At 38.8% G+C, this 26,420-nt stretch overlaps 1 protein-coding gene across 6 annotated transcripts in view; it reads right to left on the bottom strand.

Annotated features, from left to right (window-relative positions):
• Positions 1–26,420, bottom strand: part of LOC150080831 (DNA (cytosine-5)-methyltransferase 3A-like) — a 945,959-nt gene that overhangs the window by 430,717 nt on the left and 488,822 nt on the right. For all 6 annotated transcript variants that reach the window (XR_016547435.1, XM_090382019.1, XM_090382022.1 and 3 more), the window contains one exon: positions 9,909–10,042. Coding sequence is in view for 5 of the 6 variants with exons in the window: in XM_090382019.1 (XP_090238145.1) it covers positions 9,909–10,042 (134 nt within the window). In the remaining variant the exon portion in view is untranslated. The remainder of the gene's footprint in view (positions 1–9,908; positions 10,043–26,420) is intronic.

Raw genomic sequence — 26,420 nt, 5'->3', positions numbered from 1 at the left:
CATCACATATGGAAAATGAACTTTTAAATGCAAACTAATAACTGTCTTAACATTGTCCTAGTACTTATGGTTGCCACAGTGTCATCTCTAATGTGCAATGATACTAAGTTAAATTTTGACCATTGAAAAGCAGCATAGAGGTGTATAAGGCTTTGAATGGTTTGAGCATGCTCAATGCCAATGGGATTCTTCATCTTGCTCAGAATAATCACCTCAGAGGGCATAAATTCAAATTGAGGAAGGACGGATGTCGGATAGATGTGCGGAAATTTGCCTTTGGCCAGCGGGTGGTTGGTTGGTGGAACCGACTTCCATCACTTGTTGTTGAAGTTGATAGCCTGAACAAATTTAAAGCTCAACTGGACAGGTATTTCGAACGAACAGAGGGGTGAAATGGGAGTGGGGTTTTTTTTTTTTTTTTTTTGGCTGATGCTGAATAAGCTTGCTTTCTTGCATCATATGCCTCTACTAATGCTAATGCTAATGCTAATAGTGTAATTTCTGTTGATAATGTGAAGTTAATTGCTTTAGAGAACTTGAATGGGCAAGATCAAGTGAACAGCGGAATAAATTACAGTCAGACCTCTTTTTAACGAACTTCCATATAGCAAAATTTTTCTATTCAGCGAATTTTTTTGATTTACTCTTGGTCGGTAAATTGAAAATAGTTTCCATATAATGAAGAAAATTGCCATATAACGAACTGATTTCGAGAGACCTGGGTATGCACTGTATGCACCTCTGGCCTTTATGGAAAGAGCTGATGTTCTAGAAAGCATGGATTAAGAGCTAAAAGAATTAAAAATTAATGAATTTAGGTTTTAAGAGATAAAGGGTTTAATTCTTAAGAGCACGAATTAAGAGCTAAACATTCCATAATTTAGTAGTGCCCGATACACCTATACAACCACCTCTACTGTACCAAAGAAGTCATGCTGGTCAGTCACTATCTATATGTCCACAGCCACTGGCAAAGATTAAAGGCATATTCTTGACACTCTGGTCAACCTGTTTTCTACTGTAAGCACCCTATTAGAGAATTAGGAGAGAGTGATTTTCCTTTATTACAGAAATTCATCTGTTTATCAAAAATGAGTCATCTAGATTTACATTAATTTTGCCTGTCTGTTTACGTGGTATGTACAAATGGTCCCTAAATCAATTTTGTTTTAGTTGCTGTGCAGGTAACCTTACATCTAAGAGGAAATCCTTGAGTGAAGTGGAATAAGTGAAGGGCTTAATAGAGTAGATCAGGGCATTAAAAAAAAAAAAGAAATTGCTTTAAAATTTGGTATCTCTGCCAGTAGCGTGTCAACCATTCTGAAAAACATGGTGTTTCAATTCTCAAACTGTTTGAGGAAACAGGATCCAGTCAGAAGTGTGCATGAAAATGTAGATGAAGCAGTTTTTATGTGGGTGAAGTTGATTGAGACCAAAACATGCCAATATCAGGGGCTATTAATAAAAGAAAAGACTATGGAGTATACATCTTTTCTGAGGCATAAAACATTCCAAGCCAGTTCTGGTTGGTTGGACAAATTTAAAAAGTGCCATGGCTTGTTTGTGTTTGTTTGTTATTTGGTTTTTAGGAGCATTAGCAACTAAGGCCATATTGCAACTAAGGCCATATAGACGTGCGGAAATTTGCCTTTAGCCAGCGGGTGGTTGGTTGGTGGAACAGACTGCCATCCCTTGTGGTGGAGGTTGATAGCCTAAATAAGTTTAAGGCTCAGCTGGACAGGTATTTTGAACGAACAGAGGGGTGAAGTGGAAGTGGGTTTTTTTTTTTTTTTTTGGCTGATGCTGCATAAGCTTGCTTTCTTGCATCAAATGCCTCTACTAATGCTAATGCTAATGCTCCGGGGATATACGGTGGTCATTCCCTGACCTTTCTGCATCCTCCGTATTTGGTGGTCACAGGCTCGAACCCCGGTCTAATCAAGAAGCATGTGCTATGCACTGCTGCTCCTACCCACCTGGCTATGGAGGCGCCGTGCCATGGCTTACTCGAAAAAGTTATTTTTGGTGAAAGTGGAGTTGTAATCGAAGAAGACTGTACCCATTGAAAAGAAAAAGTTTTGAAAAAATTATGGAGGACTACAAGCCCAAAAGCATATTCAATGTTGATGAAGCGGGTCTAATTTTTAAATGTTTGTCAAACAAGGTGCTGCCTTTTAAAAGTGATAAATGTTTAGGTGGTAAAAACAGTAAGGAGAGAATTATTGGTTGGTGCAAATATGGCTGGTAATGAAAAACTGAAGCTTTTCTTAATAGGCAAAAGTAAACAACCTTCGATGTTTCAAAGGAGTAAAATCATTAGAGTCGGACTACAACAAAAAATCTCGGATGACAAGTGAAATTTTTGAACAGTGGATTTTAAATTAAAGATGACGAAAGAAAACAGAAAAATCATGTTGACTGTCGACAACTGCCCTGCCCACCTTCACTCAGTAATTTCGAAACTTACAAGTGGAAGCTTGTTTCTTTCCTTCAAATCCAGGAAAATATATAAAAAGTTAAAACAATCAGTGACCTAATTAATTAGACCATGATGGCCACCTTATACAATTTAAATTTTATATACGAGTAAAAAGGTTTACTGATTTTAAATAGCTAAAAACAGCAGACACATTGTCATTGTCGGATAAAATCTGACTGAGTGTATAAGGCTCAGCCAGATGACTAAAGCAGTAAAATAAAAATCATGTTCGTGTCTAAAACGTGGACACTCGGTTAAAATGTGACGTATACTTAAATAAGTGTCACAGTTCTCACATATAGGAGTCATCTGCCCTCAGCAGAAATGCATGTGTAAGATGACTGTGTCCTATGCGGAGGCGAGCTAAAACAACTTCCTCTCTGCGATTCCTATGCAGAGTAGACTGCCAATATTGGATTACAGGCTTTATCTGATAGAGCTTGTTTGTGACTTGCTCATGCCAAGATTGTATTTGTATGACCAAACAGTATTTTCTGAGTAGGATGAGATATGCTCTCACAGAATATTGCCACAGCGAGAATTTTCATTGCATATGAGGTGTAATGAACTAATATTTTGGGATATGATGATGCTTACCAGCTAGTTGGATGTCTCCTTGTAGTAGAAGTAGGCTCCTTTACACTATATGCACCAATTACAATGATTCTGCAATTTCTGGAGGCATTCCTAGGCTTCTTTTGAAATTACTAGTAGTTCCTATGTTGCATTCTGAATAATTTCCTAAGTTTTGTTTCAAATCTGGACCTTTCAAGGGATTTTAAGCAAAAAAGATCACAGGAAGATAAATCCAGTGAGTACAGTAGCTGAGAGACCATGACAATGAAAACCACAGTACTCAGCAAGAAATTGGCACGTGTTCAGAGGCACTGTCACGATGCAAGTGCCAATTCATTGAAGCCCACTTTTCTGGCAGTTTTCTTCAAATAATATAGCACTACCACTACAGAACTGTTTAATTTTTTTTTTTTTTTGGTAGTTGTTGGCGCATCGGCTTCTGGGGCCATAGTGCACCTCCCAAGGTTTTTTGCAGTACTTTGATCCAAGCCCAAGGTGGGATTCAAACCCGCGACCTTTGGGTTGCGGGTTTGAATACCTCTCAGATAGAAAAATCAGGGTAATGGCACCGTTCCGGAGCCTGACAAGATCGGTCCGCAGGGGCTGCCCGCAGGGATCTGTCCTGGGGCCGCTCCTGTGGAACATTGTTTTTGATGAATTCCTGGCACTCGACTTGGGTGATGTCAACGCACAAGCTTTCGCGGATGATCTCGTTCTAACGGTGGCAGCGAGCTCTAGATCACAGTTAGAAGCCTGTGCAAACCATGCACTGCAAGTGCTCCAGGACTGGGCAAACCTGCATACACTGGAGATTTCCCCGACCAAAACGAACTCAATTCTACTGAGAGGAACACTCAACATCAGACGGCCGCCCCAGATAAAAGTAAGGGGAAGCACAATCAAACTTGCAAAACAGATGAAATACCTAGGCATTATCCTAGATTCCAACCTGTCCTTTAAACAACACCTTTTATATCTGAAGGAGAAGCTGAGAAAATATGCAGCACTAGTAGTCAGAGTAACACGCAGAGACTGGGGACTAAACAAAAGAACATTATCCCTCTACTATAAAGCAATTTTCGTCCCAGCAATTACTTATGGAGCCCCAATATGGTACGTCAAAGCAAGAACTGCAGTAAATAAAAGAATCCTCGATACAATACAGCGAAAAATACTCCTCACCATCACCAGGGCGTGTAACACGGTGAGTACCTGTGCGCTGCAGGTCCTGGCGGGAACTCTCCCTCTGGACCTGGAGGTGGCGAGATGTGGGTTGATGTACTACCTGGCAAAGGGAACACCAACCACGTTTGACACTTTTACACTGGACCCTACAAACAACCACCGAATGGAAAAACAGAAAATCATGGACCACCTGAAAGAAACTTGGCAGAGGAGATGGCAAAAGACGACCAAGGGTGAAGTCACACGGAAATTTATACCCTACGTAGACAAGACCTATCCAAAAGCTCCCAAATGGTTCTACCCAGGACTGAACACCACCTTCCTCCTGACGGGCCATGGGCCCTTTAATGCAAAACTGAATGCATTCGGACTGACCGAGGACCCAACTTGCACCTGTGGCAATATGGAGACGTGGCAACATATCATGCACAAATGTGAATGCTATGAGGAACAAAGATCAGTACTCATCACCAGTATAAAGTTTGTACCAAAAGACAATGAGCATCACCTCCTGGATTCGGAAGACGAGTACACCGCGTTCAGCCGCTACGCCCAGGACATCTTTAACAGAAGGAGAACAGAAATCGCTATCCGCAACAGTATGGAAACATCTGAATAGAAGAACTCCATTGAAACTAACCAAGGAGGAGACATTCAAGACTACAGCGTGAACATACCGCATGACTACAACCGATCAGAAGAAATTACCAACAAAAATAACTCTCCATTCATGACCTGGTGCAAATGGCCAGGACTGATGCTCTCAACGAATATGACTACCTGAATTGACATCAAAGCAGTACTACAAACTGACCAGAGTCATCACTCCTCTTCCTGATCCCATAAGATGAACACGAGACAAGTGAGACTGAACCAAGACTGTGACCTACCTGAAGTGACACTGAACTGAACATCCAAAAACCATGACTGTGACCGCAGCTATGCTGTTGCCTCGCCTTTTGGCGATCTGGGTTGGACACCTAGTCTGGCCCACTTTCTCTCCATATCCTGGCGGTGGGAGGGGCCGGGACCGTCCCCCCCCCGTTTACTTCTCCTGGTGCGGCATGGGCATGCCACACTGATATCTGGGGTCGTCTACCCTATTGGCCTCATACTTCTGTCTTTCCCCCCACTCTCTCTCTCTCTATACATCACAGTGTACGCCCCACACGACAAAAACTTAAACTTCCAAATTATAACAGCCAAATCGTGCATCAATTCCGAAACTTAACCTCATTAGCGAACCACCCCTTAAAATCGCGTTATTATTATTATTTTTATTTATTTATTTTATTTTTTTTTTTTTTGGGTCCTAGCCACTGAAATCTCAGGAAATTAGGTGGCAGGGCCTGCCAGAGTAAATAATTATGCTAGGTGTACCTGGTCTGCCTCCACGGGGCTGAGTGTGGGCAACGTTGGGCCCCTGCAGGGGTCTAGCCATCTAGCGGCTAAATGGCCAGAGGAACAACGATACACAACACAATACTTCCAAATCCCATACACTTTTAAATCTCTGGCCTTAACAGTGATCTGTTACACCCACAAAGAAAACCACGCGGAGATGGGGGAAACCCCTGGTGCCGTTTGACACGAACACACTTTACACTTTTACCTTTGGGTTGCCAGGCAGGGACTTTACCCACCTGGCTAGCCCGGTCGGCTAACTGTTTAGTAGTATTACCGGTTCACTGTTTAATCATTTGGGCCAAATTTATAATGAGCAATGCCCTGCAAGTCAAGAAAGTATGATAAGCACACCCTGCATATTTGATTGAAACAGTGTTGCATTTTTGGGGCTTGGAGAAAAGGGTCTTCCACAGAGAGGACTGAGACATTGTTTCTGAGTCGTAGCCAAACACCTACAATTCGTCATCAATAATAATGAAAAAAAAAAAAATTGTGAGCCATCAGCAGGACGTTGATAAAGATCCAGGCATCTTCACTAATGTTCACAGAGTGTGGCAAGTTCTTGCCACTTTCTGTGAACATTAGTGAGGATGTGAGGCACTAACTTGGCTGAAATGAATTACATCGCCAACTCATGTAGTAAAATTTGTTGACATGTCCCATAAGAAATACCAATTTCACTTGCAAATTTCATGGACAATTCAATGTTGATCACTCCCGATTGGCTCACAAACATGAGCAATTAAATCATTCGTAAGTGTTTTTCACAGTTCATGGATTTTGTTGTCATGTAAAAAACTAATTTGAAAATACCGGGAGTGTGCTAAGATAAACTTAATGTTACATGGTAACAAATAATAACAATAGTCCATACTACATCAGTGTTCCAGCAGGATGTCAAGTACCACATAGATCCATATAGAACTTGGTGAATTACAATAAATATATTAGCTTTTAGTATTACAATATAAAATGATTCAAGGAAGTCCACTTTTTCCTACATCAGTCAAAAAAAAAAAAAAAAAAAAAAACATTTTTTTTTTTTTTTTCATTCATACCTCCTGACCCCAAGTGGTTATCGAATTAAACATTAAACTATGCACCTTGACCAGAGTGACAGACAACTTATTCCAATTACAGTGGTACCTTGGATTGCGAGTAACTTGGTCTACATGTGTTTTGCAAGACGAGCAAAAATTTTTAATAAATTTTAACCTGATAAACGAGCGAGGTCTTGCAATACGAGTACAGTCAGTCCTCGTAAAACACGTGTTTACACTACACGAATTCGATCATACACGATTTATATAACACAAACCGAATTCGCTTATGCACGATTCGCCTTTGTGTTTACAAGAAATGGCAGTCGAACGCAGAATCACCCCAATCGAACACAACACGATATGAATGAAGAGAAGATTCTGAAAATGTATTTTTTTTTATGGTTTTTATATCAGTGAAGGGGAAACACATTTCACCATAATAACATAAAAACCAACACAATTCCAGCTATCGGTATAATCGCAAATGCAATTAGATCGAGTTTACTACCAGTTTATAACAGATTCCACTAGCAGAAACACAACTGGAAATTGTTTTTATTGTTTTATGGTAGTAACCCCTAGAAATGTGCTTTAGTAAAATGTGAAGTGTTAATAGTGTATCTCTGCCTTTACGGTGTTGTTTATTCAGTTGCTACACGCGCGCAGCTTTGTTTATGTGTATCAAGCGTGCCTCCTCGTTTTGTAATAGTACGAGCGATGACAATGCAATGTCATATTTCCGTGAAATCCTCAAGAGGAGGCAAAAGCAAGTATCATTGGAGAGGTTCCTTGTTAAATTCGCACAAAAAGAAAGAGTCAACAGATAGCAGTGATTCCGTTAGTGACAGTGAAAGTCGTCCTACCATAAATTCGATTGCTTTATGTATATTAAATTTAAATATTAAAAATATGAAAAGGTATGTATGTATTTTGTATTAATCATTTTTATAGTATATGAATATTTTTGAGTTTTGGAACAAATCATCTGGGTTTCCATGATTTCTTGTGGGAAAATTCGCTTTGATATACGAGTGCTTTGGATTACGAGCACATTTCCAGAACGAATTATGCTCGCAAACCAAGGTACCACTGTATCTAGAATATGATGCCCAAAAGTAAACTTCATGAGATCCAGAATTCTATTACTGCTCAAAATTTTGTATTTGTGTCTCCCACCCCCATGATTCTTTTCTCTTCTACCAGTGAAAATATAATCATTTTGCTGATTCCCCCTTTCATTTTATTGATCCATTCAGGACCTTATATACCTCTATCAGCTTCCATCACCAAGATGACTAGTTACCAAACTTTTCAGTCCTCTTAAAACTCGTTACCAATCTTATTGTCCTTCTTCCGATTTTAGAAACGTGGTTTTTCTTCATGTGCAGCATCACGACTTGAACACATTATTCTAAATGTGGTTTCATAATTATATTATATAAAAGGACAATGACATCATTTTCCCTATTTATGAAGGTTGTATAGATGATAGAAAGGAAACCATGATGGAAAATTTCATGTCTAACTGAATTGTAACCCTTAAGTCTTTTTTATCCTGAATCCCTCAGCTTTTAATTAACTTCTGGATTTCTGTTCCCTAGGTGCAAAATCTTACATTCAGAAGCATTAGATTTCAGTTTTCATTTTTCAAATCATAAGTGCAACCAATCTAAGTCATTTTGAAGCAAAATTACTTGGTTCATTAACTGCCCTTCCTTTAATTCATCAGCAAATGTTGACAACTTCTCATTCAATTCCTCATCAATGTTATTAAGGACAATAAGAAACAGAAATGGCCCCAGAGGAACTCCACTTGCTATACTGGCATACTTTGAGGTATGTCCATTTATGACTAATCTCTGTCTCTTATCTTTTTCGCCAGCTGTTGATGCAGTGATGGACCTTGCCATTAATCCCAATTTGCTCCAGTTTATATAACAGCCTTTCATAGGGAACCACATCAGAAGCTTTACTGAAGCCAACATAAATAATGTCAATGTCGTTTCTGATGACATTTCCAAAGCTTTGATTGTGCTTGGCATAAAGATCTGACAAGGCTCTCATCTTATGGAATGCCATCCATCTTTTGCAATTATGTATTCTGTCTTCTGTCTGACCATTCACTGTAGGGAATGATAGTTGGAAGATACCAACTAATATTGTTGGTGCCCCCAAGATTCAGTTCTTTCTCCTACTGTTTACCTTTTAATGTAAATCCTATTCATAGTTCTGATCATGACAGCACACTACTTTCCACCTATATTTTTCGAAACCATACCACAAACAGCTTCAATTTCTCAAATATTACCAGCAATTCCTATCTTCTGGTAATTCTCCAATGGAGTGAAAACTCTTAACTTTGGTCCAACTAAAACTGAGTGATTATTTCTTACAAAAAAAGCAGTCTACTGCTTGTCTTATTTCTTCCAGAAAAGAGTCTACTGTTGCTGTGCTCATCTTCAATGATACATTTTCAGACAAGATCACATATCTCTACTGGAGATTACTTGACTTATAATTTCCCTTGGCATAAGCACATTGCAAATATTGATTCCTCTTCATAAAAAAGGAGGGGGGGGAGTTCTTTTTCACTCTCAGAATTACATTTCTTCTAAAAAGCTATATACTCTGTACAAACCCCAAATCCATCCAAATATGGAATACTGTTCTGACATCTAAGGAAGGGCCTCAAAAAACCTCTCTTAAACTCCTTGATCCTATTCAAAAGAGGACAGTCAGGTTAATTAATAAACCATCCCTTACAAAGTCTCTCCACTCTTTGTCTCATAGAAGTTCAGTTTCTGACGCATGCATTTTCTATAGATATTTTTATGGGCACTACTGTTCTTCTGAATTGGAACTGGAACACCTAGAATTCTATCACTCTCTTCCAAACCATTCCTAACATGTGCTTTACCAGTCAATATCCATTCACTGTCCAATGCACTTTCACAGAACTAACTGTTTCTCTTCCTCATTTATCACTTCCATTCATTCATATGTATTTTCCAAAAATTACAATCTACCAAAATTTAACTATAACAAGTATCTTCTGTCTTCTCAAACCATGCACAGTATTAAGTACAATAGGCTTTAATACCTTTAGTTTTTAGAGTTTCATAAAAAAAAAAAAAGAGAACAAAGAATTGTAGTATAAAAATGTCATTTAGTATTTTCTAAAAAAAGATTTCAAGTTAAAAAGGAGAATAAATACATACATTAGATCCATCATCTCCATATGCAAACATTGTTTCTACAATGTCATCTTTACATTCTTTGCAGAGACCTCCCTCAATTAAAGGATGTGGTACTACTATCTCCACTAAAGATGAATCACAGGCAATACAGATATCTTCAAAAAAACAATATACTTAAAATTCAACAATTGCTGATTAGAACGAGAATAAATGAATTTGATAATAAAAGAAATGACACTGATTCCACATGAAAAATAAAACTTAAATCTAATAAATTCTATAAATGGCATTGTGGACAGGAACAACTGGCTTTATTGTGCTCTTACTGAATATGGTAAAATCAGTCAAACCTTCATTTCAATAATTTTGATATGCATTATATAAATGAATAAACAATGGTAGCTATGACTGCCATTTCACTGAACATGGCCCTATTCTGCTTCATCATGCTGCAAATTATTCTGAAATAATTCCGAGACATTAATAATTTTTCAACAAATTAGCAGTGTCTAAATAACTATTTTTGTGATTTATGTCACACCTGGTTACCTCTGAAAAGTTACTGACTGCTCTTTAAAAAACCATTCTCGTGTTTTTATAAATTCATAAGGATTAAATACTGTATTTAAATACTGATGTATGATGTAGAGAGGGCATTGAGTGTCATTACAAGTGCAAGCAGTGAATTTCAAGCTTCAAGAAATCATAAATTTTTTGAAGACTTTTGCCATTTTATTTACTTAATTGTCATATTATATCATACTTTATAAGTAACTTTATAGTCCTAGTTACGCTCATTATTTTTATATTTAATTTATACAAAGATTTTGAAGGTTACTACTTAATATGCATAAAACCATTGTTTCGTTCGAATCTTGCAGCCATTGCTATAGAATAGAGTGAGTGGTAGGAATTCAAATTTTTAATTGTGGGAAATAGGTAGCGTTAACATAAAACTAGACAGCGTCATATAAGAATCACTGCATTTAGGAATCTATTAGAAAGTGTAGTATTGATAATTAATTAATTAAATGTATTAATCTTATTAATTTTTATTGTAAATCAATAGTATTCAGTCGGATATCATGCCACAGACTAGAGCAGCAAAGCAACGGGCACAAAGTAGCAGGAGTTCTGTGACTGGTGGGGGGGGGTTAAACCAAGGGTTGCACAATTCTCCAATGCATCACAGATTTAAAAAAATGTGCAGCGTGAAATGTTTGTGGATCTTTCAAAAACAGGACATGATCTAGCCAAGGAGGATGTCTTTGTGTGTGTGTGTGTGTGTGTGTGCGCGCGCGCTTGTTATTTGGTTTTTAGGAGCATTAGCAACTATGGCCATATTGCTCCAGGATATGAGGTGGTAATTCCCTGACCTTTCCGCATCCTCCGTATTTGGTGGTGACGGGCTCGAACCCGGGCTAATCAAGAAGCGTGTGCTATGCACTGCTGCTCCTTCCCACCTGGCTACGGAGGCGCCTGTGTGTGTGTGTGTGTGTGTGTGTGTGTGTGTGTGTGTGTGTGTGTGTGTGTGTGTGTGTGTGTGTGTGTGATAGGTGCAGACAGTGCCAAGAAATTAGGCACCAAAACAGCATTCTGATGGGGGCACCTATCAGAGTTTGAAAAGTCGGGTAGATGCCCTCGAAGGTATTAAAGTAGGGGACCCATTAAGCTATCAGCTGCCCAACTCAATGCCAGGCTCACTCATGTACATCAGGCAACACAGTGGCAATCTCCAAGGCAGAATGTGGTTGTCCCACAAGAGCTAGTTATTGTCGGTGACTCCATTGTCAGGGAGATGATTATATTGTGATATACTGTGTAAAAAGGATAGGTGGAATGAAACCAGTGTATGTCTGTGTCTGCCAGGGGAAAAAGTTGGTGACATTGTAGAGCACATATAATTTTTTAAGGGCAGAAAGGGTGAGGCTGTACACGTTGGCACTAATGACATTAAGAATAGATCGGCAGATTAACTTAACAAGTACAAGTCAATGTTGAAAAAAAGTCAGGGTTAAATTTGAAAGTGTCTACAATTCTGCCCAGAGACGATAGGAGGGAGTACATGATGAGAGCCTTGCCAATCAATTCGGCCTAGGAGAGATTGTGCAAAGCTCATGGGGATTGAATTTTTCTCAGTGTGGTCTGTGCTTGCTAATAGGAGAGACTGCTTCTACAGGGATGGGATACACTTAAATAGAAGGGATGCAAGAGTGTTTGCTGACGCTATCGAGGCAGTGTTAGGTGGGTCAGAAAATTGCAAGCTTGGGGGAATTCACAGACTAAAAGATTAACAGCAATTGCAGACAGGGGGAGAGTGATTCTTGCACTGCTTCTATTAGAATGAGCAGAGGCCTGGAAGGAGGGATGCTGGGGGTTGCAGGGACTGGTGGGTGTCATCATGGAACAAATAAATACATCAGCTGTGTTAGGGTAACTAAGAATAAGAACAGGTGCATATGCACCTATGCTAGGAGTATAGAAAATAAATTTGAGGAATTTAAAAGTGCTGGTCGAGACATCACAGGCAGATATTGTTGGGATATCAGAGATGTGATGTCACACAAATATAAGCAGTTCAGAAATGGAATTTGGGGAGTACAATGTGTACAGAAAGGATAGCCAGGATAGGAAGGGTTATGCTGTTAGTTCAGAAACACAAAATCTAAGGAAGTGCATCCAGTTGACATAGATGGACAATGCAATATTGAGTGAGTATGGTGTGACATAAGCACTGAAAAAGCAAAAATGAGAGTAGGAGTGTGTTATAGGCCTAATGATCCTAATGAGTACAACAAACAATTGTACAGAGAAATAGAGTGGGCCAGTAAATCAGAATGCCTTATAATGGTGGATTTTAACTTCCCAGATATTGATTGGAACTTGTGGGTTATTGATTGATACTTGCACAGTAGCAAGACTTCTATGGATTTATCAGATGAATCTTTTCTGCAGCAGCACGTTCAAGAGGCAACTACAGAGAGTAATACTCTTAATCTGGTTATCAACAGTGATTATTCGTGCATTAAGAATTTGCATAGAGGAACCACTATGTGGCAATGATAACAGTGTACTGATGTGGATTTACTGAAAGATATAACTACCATCAGGAGTAAAGGGAAGGGTTTTTGCTTTTGTAAAGGTGATTAGAATGGTCTCAAACAGTTTTTAAATTTTATACAGTGGGACCAACTGATGATGATGTTACACAGCAAATTCTAAATGGAAAGCATTCAAGGAATTATTCTTGGAAGCTACTAGGTTTTTCATACCTAGTATGAAATACTGTTCAAGGTTTAGGCCTAAATGGATGTCAGATGAACTAATGAAACTCAGGCAGAGAATAAAAATGCATGGGGTGCATATAAACTAACAAGTGACACAGCAGCCTATGGTAGATATAAGCTAGTCTGTAATCAAGTCACACAGGAGGTCAGACAAGCAAAGGCAGATTACAAGAAATCTTTGGCAAAGAATGATAAGAAAAACAGCAAGGATGTCTTTACTTATATAAACTCTAGACGAAAAGGGATGAATCAGATTGGTTCACTTGATATCGATGGGTCAACTGTTGATGATCCTGCTCAGATAGCTGACAAACTGAATGAGTATTTTGCATCTACATTCACACATTAAGAATTCTGTAGGCAAACGGTGGACAGAAGCTTATTAAACTTTAACAAGGAGCTTAATGAATTTCTAATAATGGAGAGCAAATTGGAGGAGAAATTGTTGAAGTTAACCATAAGAAAGTCACCTGGGGTGGATGGGATCATCATCATCAGCCATTTTCAATCCACTGCAGGATGAAGGCCTCTCCAGCAACTTTCCAGTTCCTTCTATTTTGAGCACTGGCCATCCATTTACTACCCACAAAGTCATGAATTTCATCTATCCATATCCGCCTTTGTCTTCCAGGTTTTCTTCTAGCTCCTCTTGGGTACCATTCTGTTATTTTCTTAGTCCATCTGTCATCATGTCTTCGAGCTATGTGTCCTGCCCAAGACCATTTTAGTTCTTTAGTTTCGATAAGAATGCCCTTTACTTGAGTTTGCTGCCTAATCCATGTGTTTCTCTTCTTATCTAACAGTCTGATTCCCAATATAATTCGTTCCATTCTTCGCTGTGTAGTTCTCAGCTTCTCTTCCATTCTTTTGGTGAGTGCCCAAGTTTCAATTCCATAAGTCATGGTGCGGAGTATACATTGATTCATTATGTTACGTTTCAGACAAACTGGGATATTGCTCTTCAGTATGTGACTATATTTCCTGAATGCTATCCATCCAAAATTTATTCTTCTCTTGACTTTCAGCCATTTATCATTATTACAGCTAATAACTTGTCCCAGATAAGTATATGACTCCACCTTTTCAATTACTGCTCCTTCAATCATTATTTCCCTTTCCGTGGCATACTTTTTCATCATTACTTTTGTTTTAGCCATATTCATCTTTAGTCCAAAATCCTTACTAACTGTGCATAACTGATTAAGATTTTCCTCTAATTCTTTGGGATCGCGGCTTATGACCACAATGTCATCTGCAAATCGTAAATGGTTTAGGTACTCTCCGTTCACATTGACTCCTTTCTGCGACCAGTCTAATCTTCTGAAAGCTTCCTCAAGGGCAGCAATAAACAGCTTCGGAGATATTGTCTCCTTGTCGAACTCCTTTCTCGATTTTAAATTTCCTACTGTTTTTGTCTAGTCTAATAAAGGAGGTAGCACTCTCATATATTTTCTTCAAAATCATAATATATGGAGTATCTATGCCTTGTCTTTCCAGTGCCCAAAACATTGCCTTATGCTGTATGGAGTCAAATGCCTTTTCATAATCCACAAATGCCAGGCATAATGGTGTTTTATATTCATTTGCTTTCTCCATTAGCTGTGATATTACGTGAAGGTGATCCATAGTTGAGAATCCTGTCCTAAAGCCAGCTTGCTTTTTCGGTTGATTCTCATCAAGTATTCTTTCTAATCTGTTAGTAATGACCCTTGTGAACAACTTGTAGATATGGGATAACAAGCTAATTGGTCTATAATTTCCAATTTCTGATTTATCTCCTTTCTTATGCAGCAAAACTATGATTGCATTATTCCACTGCATAGGCATCACACCTTTTCTAATGCACTTTGTGAAGAGCCTTGCCAGTTTTTGTGTTATGTCTCTTCCTCCCAATTTTAACAACTCTACAGTAACTTCATCTTCCCCAGGGACTTGCCGATTCTTCATTTTCTTCAATGCATGTTCTACCTCATCAGGAAGAATATCGGGTATGTCGTATGTGTTGCTACTTTGCAATCCATCTTCCCCACTGCTGGTATCATTCCCTCGCTCCTTGTATGATTCTCTATAGTAGTCTTCTGCTATTTGAATTATGCCTTCTCTGCTGTTTATAAGTACACCATCGCTATTCTTCAGTTTCAATATCATTTGTCTTTCTGTATTAATGCTCATGGCTGCTGATTTAAATCCTTTGTTTTCCCTTAATGCTTGTTCTACTTTTCTTGTGTTAAATCTTCTTATGTCCTATCTGAGTCTCTTTCTAATGGCTTTGCATAACTCAGTATACTCAATTTTCTCCCTGTCAGTGTTTTTCTTGCTCTTCATTTGTCGTCTTTGGTTCATCATGACAAGTGTTTCTTGACTAATTTTTTCTTCTTTGGATTTCTGTTTCCCTATAGGTTTCTTGGGCTTTATCACTTTCAAAAAGTTGTAATATTCCTGGTCGATATCTTGGTCCTGAGCAGTCTGCAGAAGCTCAAACTTGTTCTTAAGTTCCAGTACATACTGCTTTTTCTCCTCCTCTGTTATTTCAAAGACCTTTGTATTATTTACTCGAGTCAGTTTTTTCCTTTCCTTTCCTACATCTATATCAAGTGTACATCTTACCATTCTGTGATCACTTCCAAATTTACCTTATTCAGGATGGTAACATCATTCACAATATATCTTCTGTTAGTGAGGATGAAGTCGATTTCATTAGTTGTTAATCCATTTGGACTCTTCCATGTCCACTTTCTGTTCACCCTTTTCTTGAAAAAAGTGTTCATTACTGACATTCCTTGAGATTCTGCAAATTCCACAAGTCTTTCACCTCTTTTATTTCTTTCACCAATTCCAAAATTTCCTATAGTTCCTCTTTCTGCGCTGTTTTGCCTTTTTCCAACCTTAGCATTGAAGTCCCCCATAATAATAGTGTAGTGGGTTTTCTGCTCATCTAGAAGACTCTCAATTTCAGTGTACATTTCTTCAACCTCTTCATCATCATGGCTTGATGTTGGTGCATAAATCATTATAATCTTTAGCTTGTACCTCTTAGAAATCTTGAGTATTAGTCTTGACACCCTTGGCGATGTACTTTTGAATTCCAAAATGTTGTTTTTAAAATCTTTATGGACCAGAAACCCAACTCCACCTTCACTCCTTTCACTGTTTCCATTGGTGTACAGCAGATTTCCACTGGATAAACTTATAAGTGATTCATTTCTTCTTCTTGTTTCAGCCAAACCGATGATATTCCAATTCACATTTTCTAATTCCTTTTCCAGCTCTAATATCCTGTCTTCACCGATGAGTGATCGTACGTTATAACAGGCCATGTTCAATTTCTGTGCATGGCAGCCTGGTCGTACCCAGAGATTCTTAGCACCCTCTGCTTCCACTCTGATCCTCTCGCTGCCGTAAGAGGGAGAGTGAAAGCTGCTGGGGACTGAGGGCCATTTGTATTGTTGTGCTCTCATTGCTGGACGGATGTATCCAGCTATATTAAAGGAGGCAGGAAAGGAAGTAAGGAAGCCCTTAGTCATAATTACGAGAGCTTCCTTGTATTCACAGGGATGTCCCCACGGACTGGAGAAGTGAAAATGTATCACCAATTCACCAAAGGGATCAAAGGGTGTCATGAGTAATTACAGATCTGTTAGTTTAACTTCTAATCCAAGGAAAATAATGGTCACTGGTTAAAGAAGCATTGCAGGATCATCTAGACAAGACTGCAGAAATTATTCACACACATATTAGTAATGGCCGCGTGGTGCAAGAAAGCCTATGGCTTATGCTGCACCAACCAAAAAAAAAAAAAAAAAAAAAACCCGAATAAAACAATGATAAAAAATAAAATAAAATAAAATAAATAAATAAATAAATAATAATAATTAATAAAAGAAAAGGAAATTAAACCTATCATCCTATGCGCTTCCCTCACCCGAAGGTACTATCCAGATGAGCTTTGAATTTCCCCAAACTGTCAGCCTCTACCACCCATGTAGGCAACCTATTCCAGTAATTTACAACTCGCTGGCTAAAATAAAACTTCCTACAGTCCAATCTAAACATTTACCCCCGTAACTTCAATTTATGTCCCCTAGTTCTAGCATCATTTATAATCTCGAAAATTTTGTACTCATTCATTTTACTAATGCTTCTCAGAGCCTTAAACACCTCAATCAAATCTCCTCTAAGGTGTCTAGTTTTCAAACTCTGCAACCCCCCATATTCGAAGTCTTTTTTCATAAGGACACCCTTTTGCCGATCTAACCAGGCGAGTTACCATCTTTGCACTCTTTCAAGAAGTTCAATGTCTTTCTTTAGGTTCAGTCTCCATACTTGAACACAGTATTCCAAGTGTGGTCTAACATTAGCATTAGTAGAGGCATATGATGCAAGAAAGCAAGCTTATGCAAAAAAAAAAAAAAAAAACCACTTCCATTTCACCCCTCTGTTCGTTCGAAATACCTGTCCAGCTGAGCCTTAAATTTATTTAGGCTATCAACTTCCACGACAAGGGATGGAAGTCTGTTCCACCAACCAACCAACCACCTGCTGGCTAAAGGCAAATTCCCGGATGTCTATCCTACATCTGTCTTTCCTCAATTTGAATTTATGCCCTCTCAGGTGATTATTCTGAGCAAGAGGAAGAATCCCATCAGCATTGAGCATGCTCAAACCATTCAAGGCTTTATACACCTCTATCAGATCACCTCACTAGTGCCTAGTCTCCAGACACTGTAATTTGCAAAACTTAAGCCTTTCTTCGTAAGAGTACCCCTTTGTTCCATTCATTAATCTTGTTGCCCTTTTCTGTACTCGTTCCAGCAGCTCTACATCCTTCTTGAAATGAGGCCTCCAGACCTGTATACAGTACTCAAGGTGTGGCCTGACCATTGCCTTACACAAGGGAACAGCATGGGGTTTGTTAAGGGAAAGTCTTGTCTGACAAATTTGATTGGATACTATAATGTGATTACAAGGGAACTGGATGCAAAAAATAATTTTGATATCATATGCTTAGATTTCAGGAAAACCTTTGATACTGTTGTGCATGGAAGACTGCAGTACAAACTGGGGCATTGATAACCACTCTCTGTATGTATACAGAGAGTGGTTATCAATGAACCCTGCTCTTCATGGAAAAATGTTATTAGTAGAGTCCCCAAGGGTTCGATGTTGGGCCCATTGTTGTTTTGTATATTTATCACTGATATTAATGAAGGCATATCAGGCTTAATATCCAAGTTTGCGGATGATACAAAGGTTGACAGGGTCATGACAGTAATGGCAGTGCGCTACTGCAACAGGGTCTAGAAAAGTTGTGTAGACAGGCTGAGAAGTGGCAACTGAAGTTTAACATTGACAAATGCAAAGTACTCCATATGGGTAGAAGTAACCACAAAGAAACTTACCAACTGTGTGGTACTACACTTGGGTGGTAGAAAATGAAAAACACCTGGGATTAATTGTGCAGTTGGATATGAAGTTTTCTGAACAGTGCAGACAGTCTACAAGAGTAGCTCCTGGTGTCCTGTCTATGATATACAGGAAATTTGCTAGCAGGGATAAGGAGGTGATTATCCCCTTGTATAAGGCAATGTTCAGGCCACACACCTTGAGTACTGTGTACAGGTCTGGAAGTCTCATTTTAGGAAGGATGTAGAGTTGCTAGAATGAGTACAAAAAAGGCAACAAGACTGGTGAGGGACACAAAGGGATGCCCTTACGAAGAAAGGCTTAAGTTCTGCAAATTGCAGCATCTGGAGACTAGGCACGTGCAAGGTGATCTGATTCAGGCGTATAAGGCCTTGAATTGATTGAGCAGGCTCACTTCACTGCTGATTCGATTCTTCCTCTTGCTCAGATTACAAACCCGAGGGGGCATAAACTGAAATTGAGGAAAGACAGTTGTTGAATAGATGTGCAGAAATTTGCCTTTAGCCAGCGGGTAGTTGATTGCTGGAACAAAGTTCCATCTGGCATTGTGGAAGTTGATAGCTAAAATAAATTCAAGAAGGAACTGGACAACCTTTCAGAAGGAAGGGATGGGTGAAATGCTGTGTGTTTTTTTTTTTTTTTTTGGCTGATGCTACGTAAGCTTGCTTTCTTGTATCACATGCCTCTACTACTACTACTACTACTAATATCAATTAATTCTGATTAATAATTCTAATTTCATTAAGAAAGAAAATGTTATGGGGTGGAAACCTTTTTTAAATGTAATTTTTTTTTTTTTTTTTTTTTTTTGTTTCTCACTTTGTGATATCAATATGCATACATTATTGTAATATTTTTCACTAACCTAAATGTATGTAATAGATTTATCTTTATTTATGTATACATAAAAATTCTGTTTTATTGCTGGGATTAATTCTTAAAAATTTATCTACACTTGTAGCTGTTTACAGTTAACCAGAAGCACACATTTAGTGTTATGATAAATGTAAAAGTGAAGGCAGTCTTCGGTACTGCTTGTGCACAGAGTGAATACTAGAAGCTAATGGAGTAGGTACACTAATGTGAAAAACACTGAAACTAAGTAAATAATATTATCACTTGGATTTAAAATATAAAAGAGTTTTACTCTAAATAAAGATGGCTAATATACAGAAATAAATGCACCAGGGTAAATTTGTGTTTTATGGGAAAAGTTACTTGGGAAGATGTAGCCTAAATTTGTATGCTGAGTGGAACATTATATGATTGGTTAAAAAAAAAAAAAAATCGTTAAGGTTGACATTAAAATCGTTAAGGTTGACATTAAAATCGTTAAGTTGACATTAAAGAACTAAATCAGCATGCATCCTCTATGTTACTAATGGAAATTACTGAAAGTTTTTCGATTAGTAATTCAAAGGGGACCATATAGCAGTCTTTTATGTACAATAGTATCAAAATCCTTCCTGAAATCCAAGTATATGGAATCAAAATTATTTTTCGTCCAGTTTTTGTTACTGCATCACAGTATCAAACAAGATTGGTCAGACAAAACCACTCACAAATCCATGCTGTGACTGCAGTATAAGGGTATTCCTCTCTATATATGGTCCTGCATTACTTCTTTAACCAGTGGCTCCATTATTTTCCCTGGAAGAAACATTATGCTAACAGGTCTATAATTACTCATGTCACCTTTTGATCCCCCCTTGTGCGAGTTGGGATACATTTGCACATCTCCAGTCCATTGAGACGAGTACTGAATCCAACGATGCTCTCTTAATTATGGTTAAGAGTTTGCTTACATCCTTTGCACCTCCCTTAATATAATAAGATAGATCCCATCCACCCCAGGTGCCATTTTTATGTTTAGCTTCAACAATTTTTCTTCCACTTTCCTTTCAGTTATCACATAGTCATTTAGCTCCCATTTGGATTTCATAAACTTATGGCATTCATTTTCCCTAAAAAATTCCTCGTGTAAATGCAGAAACAAAATACCTATTCTGTTTGTCAGCAACCTGAACAGGATCATCAGCAGTTACACCACTGACATCAAGTGGCCCAATGTAATTCAGCTCCTTCCTTCCTTCTACTGTTAATTTAAGCCTAGAACTTTTTGCTACTTTATTTTGCATTCACTGCCAGAGACATCTTGTAATGTGCCTCAACTTGCCTTACCTCCTTTGTGGCTTTGATTACAGACTACTTCATATTTATTGTAGGCAACTGTATCACCTGATAATTCATACATATCCCACACATTTTTCTTCTCTGCCAAAAATCTTATCAGTTCATCTGACATCCACTTAGGTTTAAGCTTGAATGGTATTTTTTAGTTGGTATGAAAAGACTGGTAGCTTCTATGATTATTTCCCTGAATGCTTCCCATTTGGATGCTGTTGGTAACATCATCAGTTGGACCCACTGCATCAAATTTAAGAACTGTCTGAGACCGCTGTAGTCACCCTTACGAAAGCAAAAGCCTTTCCAATTTCCACATTAGATCATTGCCACCCAGCAGGTTTTTTATCTGCAGATTCTTAAAGCATGAAGGATCACTGCTGATAAACAGCTCAAGGGTACTGTTTCCTCTTGTTGCCTTTCTAACGTGCTGCTGTAGAAAACAGTCAACCAATAAATCCACAAAAGCTTTGCTAGTATGTGAGTGACCAATCCACAAATTCTAGTCAACGTCTGGAATGTTAAAATCCCTAATTACAAGACATTCTGATTTACTGGTCCACTCTCTTTCTCTGTATAGCTGTTTGGTATACTCATCGCAGTCATTAGGCCCATAGCACACTCCTCCTCTGATTTTGTTTTCCTGATGTTTCTATCACACCAAACTGACTCAAGAATGGCCATCCATATCGACTGGATGCACTCCTTAGTTTAATATTCTTCTTAACTAAGAGCATAACCCCTTCCTGTTTTGTCTGTCCTTCCTGTATACATTTTGCTACCCTTATTCAAATTCAGCATCGCTTATGTCTGAGTGACACTTTTTTACTGATATCCCTACAAAGTCAGCTTTTGTTAGGTTAATCAATAGCTGAAATTCGTGAAATTTATTTACAATGCTTCTAGCATGAGCATACATGCAAGTACACATGCACCTGATCTTCCACTTAGTTACCTTAATACAGCCCATTTATTTACTTGTGCCTGCAGCTCTAGTTAATTATTAATCTGTAAAACTCCTTACAGCTAGCAGTTTCCCAACCTGCCTATCACTACCTGGATAGCATCAGCAAATATTCTTGCTCCCCTTTTATTTAAGCGTATTTCATCCCTATAAAAAAACAGTCTCTCCAGTTAACAAAGACAGATTATAGTGAGAAAAATTTTTTGTTTATACATGCTTGACTGTATTTTCGATGTCCACATTAAGCTGCCAAATGCTTTAGCATTAGCAGAGCCATATTATGCAAGAAAAAGCTTATACAGCATCAGTCAAAAAAAAAAAAAAAAAACCATTTCCCCCATCCATTCACTCCAAATGTTTGTCTAGTTCTGCCTTGAATTTATTTAAGCTGCCGACTTCTACAACAACAGATGGAAGTTTGTTCCACCAATTGGCCAGCCGATGGCTAGAGACAAATTTCCGAACATTTATTCTAGAACTGTCTTTCATCAATTTTAATTTGTATCCCCTCGTGATTATTCTGGGCATGAGGAAGAATCCCACCAGCACTGAACGTCCTCACACCATTCAAGACCTTATACACTTCAATCAGATCACCTCGCAGGTACCTGGTCTCCAGACACTGTAATTTGCAGAACTTAAGCCTTTCTTTGTAAGAATAACTATTTGTTCAATTCATTAATCTTAATGCTCTTCTCTATACTCATTCCACCAGTTCTACATCATTCCTAAAATGAGGCCTCCAGACCTGTATACAGTACTTAAAGTGTGGCTTAATCATTGCCTTATGAAAGAGAATAATCACCTCCTCATCCGTGCTAGAAAAATTCCTGTATATCATTGACAAGGCACCGTAAGTTACTCTTGCATAGTAATCTGCACAGAAAACTTCATATCTGACCACAACTACCCCCCAGGTCCCTTTCACTCTCCACCATCCTGAGGGTAGTACACAGTTCGTACGTCACTCTGGGGTTACTGCTTCCCATATGCAGTACTTTACATTTGTTAATGTTAAACTTAAGTTGCCATCACTCAACCCATCTGCTCAACTTTTCTAGATCCTGTTGCAGTAGCATACTGTTATTAGTGTCATTAACAACTTTCATATCGCCTGCAGTAGCATACTGTTATTAGTGTCTGCCAACTTTCATATCGCCTCCATACTTAGACATTAAGCCTGATATGCCTGCATCAATATCACTAATAAATAAAGAAAATAAACAATGGACCTAACACTGGACTCCACTAATAACATTAGTCCATGAATAGCAGTGTCCACTGGTTACCCCTCTCTGTCTTCTCCAATTCAATCATCCCTTTATAGAAAGCAGCAATTTGCTCTTAATGCCATACTGTTCCAATTTGTACAGTTATTTTCTAGACCCTGTTACAGTAGCATACTGTCATCAGTGCCATTAACAACCCTGCCAACCTTCTTATCGCCTGCAAACTTAGACATTAAGCCTGATATACCTTCATCAATATCACTAATAAATACAGAAAACAACAATGGACCCAACACTGAACTCCACTAATAACATTAGTCCACGAATAGCAGTCTCCATTGATTACCACTCTCCGTCTTCTCCAACTCAATCACCCCTTTATAGAAAGCAGCAATTTGACCTTAATGCCATACTGCTCCAATTTGTACAGTAGTCATCCAGGTGCAACAGTATCAAAAGCTTTACAAAGATACAAGTATATGATATCAAATTATATTTTGCATTCAGTTCCTTTGTGACTACATCATAGTATCCAATCCAATTGGTGAGACAAGACTTCTCCTTAACAAACCAATGCTGTGTCTGAATTGTAACTGAAGCTGTATCTAGAGGATCCTGTAGTGCTTCTTTAACAAATGCCACCATTAACTTCCCCGGAACACAAATTAAACTAACAGGTCTGTAATTACTTGTGTCACCCTTTAATTCCCCTTTGTGATCTGGGGACACATTTGCACATCTCCAGTCCACTGGCTGCCTCCTTTAATATAATTGGATAGATCCCACCCACCCTAGATGCCTTTGTTATGTTTAACTTCAACAATTTTTCTTCCAATTTGCTGTCAGTTATTTCAAAATCATTTAGCTCACTACCAGAGTTTAATAAACCTCTGGCTTTCCCCTCTCTGAGCAGGATCATCAATCAACCATCAATATGGTGTGACATAACCATCAATATGGTGTGACATAAGCATTGGGAGATCAAAATTGAGAGTAGGAGTGTGCTATAGGTCTAATGACTCTGATGAGTATAATAAGTAAATCAGAGTCTTATAATGGGAGATTTTAATTTCCCAGATATTGACTGGAATTTGGGGGCTGGTTACTCACACACTAGCAGGGCTTTTGTGGATTTATTGGATGATTGTTTTCTACATCAGCATGTTCGGGAGGCAACTAGAGGGAGTAATACTCTTGATTTGATTATCAGCAGTGATTCTTCATGCATTAAGAATCTGCAGATAAATGAACCACTAGGTGGCAGTGATCGCAGTGTGCTGAAGTGGGATTTACTCAAAGAGGTAACTACCATTAGGGGTAAAGGGAAGGGTTATTGCTTCCGTAAAGGCGACTATGATGGACTGAGACAGTATTTAAATTCTATACAGTGGGACCAACTGATGATGTTACCAACAGCAAATTCAAAATGGGAAGCATTCAAAGAACTTATCTTTGAAGCTACTAGGCTTTACATACCAACTAAGAAATATTGTTCAAAGTTTAGGCCAAAATGGATGTCAGATGAACTAATGAGGCATATGGCAGAGAAGAAAAATGCATGGGATACTTACAAATTAACACATGACACAGAAGCCTATGATAGATACAAGTTGATATGCAACCAAGTTACAAAGGAGGTTAGGCAGGCGAAGGCAGATTACGAGAAATCCTTGGCAAGGGATGCAAAGAAAAACAGCAAAGAGTTCTTTACTTATGTAAACTCTAGAAGGAAGGGGATGAATCAGATTGGTCCACTTGATATTGATGGGTCAACTGTTGATGATCCTGCTCAGGTAGCTAACAAACTAAATGAATATTTTGCATCGACATTCACACATGAGGAGTTATGCAGCAAGGGGAATGCCAGAGGTGTATTCAACTCTAGCAGTAAGCTACAGAATCTTGAAATAACTGGGAGTAAAGTGGAGGAGAAACTGTTGAAGATAAACACAAGAAAGGCACCCGGGGTGGATGGGATCTATCCAGTTATATTAAAGGAGGCAGCAAAGGAAGTAAGCAAACCCTTAGCCATAATTATGAGAGCTTCCTTGGACTCAGGGGAGGTACCCATAGACTGATAATGTGCAAATGTGACCCCAATTCACAAAGGAGGATCAAAGGCTGACACAAGTAATTATAGACCTGTGAGCTTAACTTCTGTTCCAGGAAAATTAATGGAGGCACTGGTTAAAGAAGCACTGCAGGATCATTTAGACAAGACTTCAGTTATAGCTCGGACACAGCATGGTTTTGTTAAGGGGAAGTCTTGCCTGACCAATTTGATTGGATACTATGATGCAGTCACAAAAGAACTGGATGCAGGAAATAGCTTTGATATTATATACTTGGATCTTAGAAAGGCTTTTGATACTGTTGCACATGGAAGACTGCTACACAAATTGGAGCAGTGTGACATTGGAGGCAAATTGCTGCTATGGATAAAGGGGTGGTTGAGGGGGAGAAGACAGAGAGTGGTAATCAATGGACACTGCTCATCGTGGACTAATGTTATTAGTGGAGTCCCTCAGGGCTCAGTGTTGGGTCCATTATTGTTTTCTGTATTTATAAATGATATTGATGATGGTATATCAAGCTTAATATCCAAGTTTGCAGATGATACAAAGGTTGGCAGGGTTGTCAAGGACACTACTGACACTATGCTGCTGCAACAGGATCTGGAAAGGTTGAGTAGATGGGCTGAGAGGTGGCAAATGAAGTTTAACATTGACAAATGTAAAGTACTACACATGGGAAACAGCAACCCCAGAGCAACATATCAACTCTGTGGTACTACACTGACAGTGGTAGAGAATGAAAGGGACTTGGGGGTGGTTGTGCAGGCAGATATGAAGTTCTCTGAGCAGTGCAGACGGGCTGCAAGAGTAGCTCATGGAGTATTGTCAATGATATACAGGAATTTTTCCAGCAGGGATAAGGAGGTGATTATTCCATTGTATAAGGCAATGGTCAGGCCACACCTAGAGTACTGTATACAGGTCTGGAGGCCTCATTTCAAGAAGGATTGTTATTTGGATTTTTAGGAGCATTAGCAACTAAGGCCATATTGCTCCGGGATATGCGGTGGTCATTCCCTGACCTTCCCGCATCCTCCATATTTGGTGGTGACGGGCTCGAACCCTGGTCTAATCAAGAAGCGTGTGTTAGGCACTGCTGCTCCTTCCCACCTGGCTACGGAGGCGCCGACAAGAAGGATGTAGAGCTGCTGGAACGAGTACAGAGAAGGGCAACAAGATTAGTGAATGGAACAAAGGGGTGCTCTTACGAAGAAAGGCTTAAGTTTTGCAAATTACAGTGTCTGGAGACTAGGCACCAGCGAGGTGATCTGATAGAGGTGTATAAAGCCTTGAATGGTTTAAGCATGCTCAATGCTGATGGGATTCTTCCTCTAGCTCAGAAAAATCACCTGAGAGGGCATAAATTCAAA

This window comes from Mastigoproctus giganteus, chromosome 9, assembly GCF_048544385.1.
Source record: "Mastigoproctus giganteus isolate SK-2022 chromosome 9, ASM4854438v1, whole genome shotgun sequence".
NCBI lineage: Eukaryota > Metazoa > Arthropoda > Arachnida > Uropygi > Thelyphonidae > Mastigoproctus > Mastigoproctus giganteus.
This window is presented reverse-complemented; position numbering and strand designations above follow the sequence as displayed.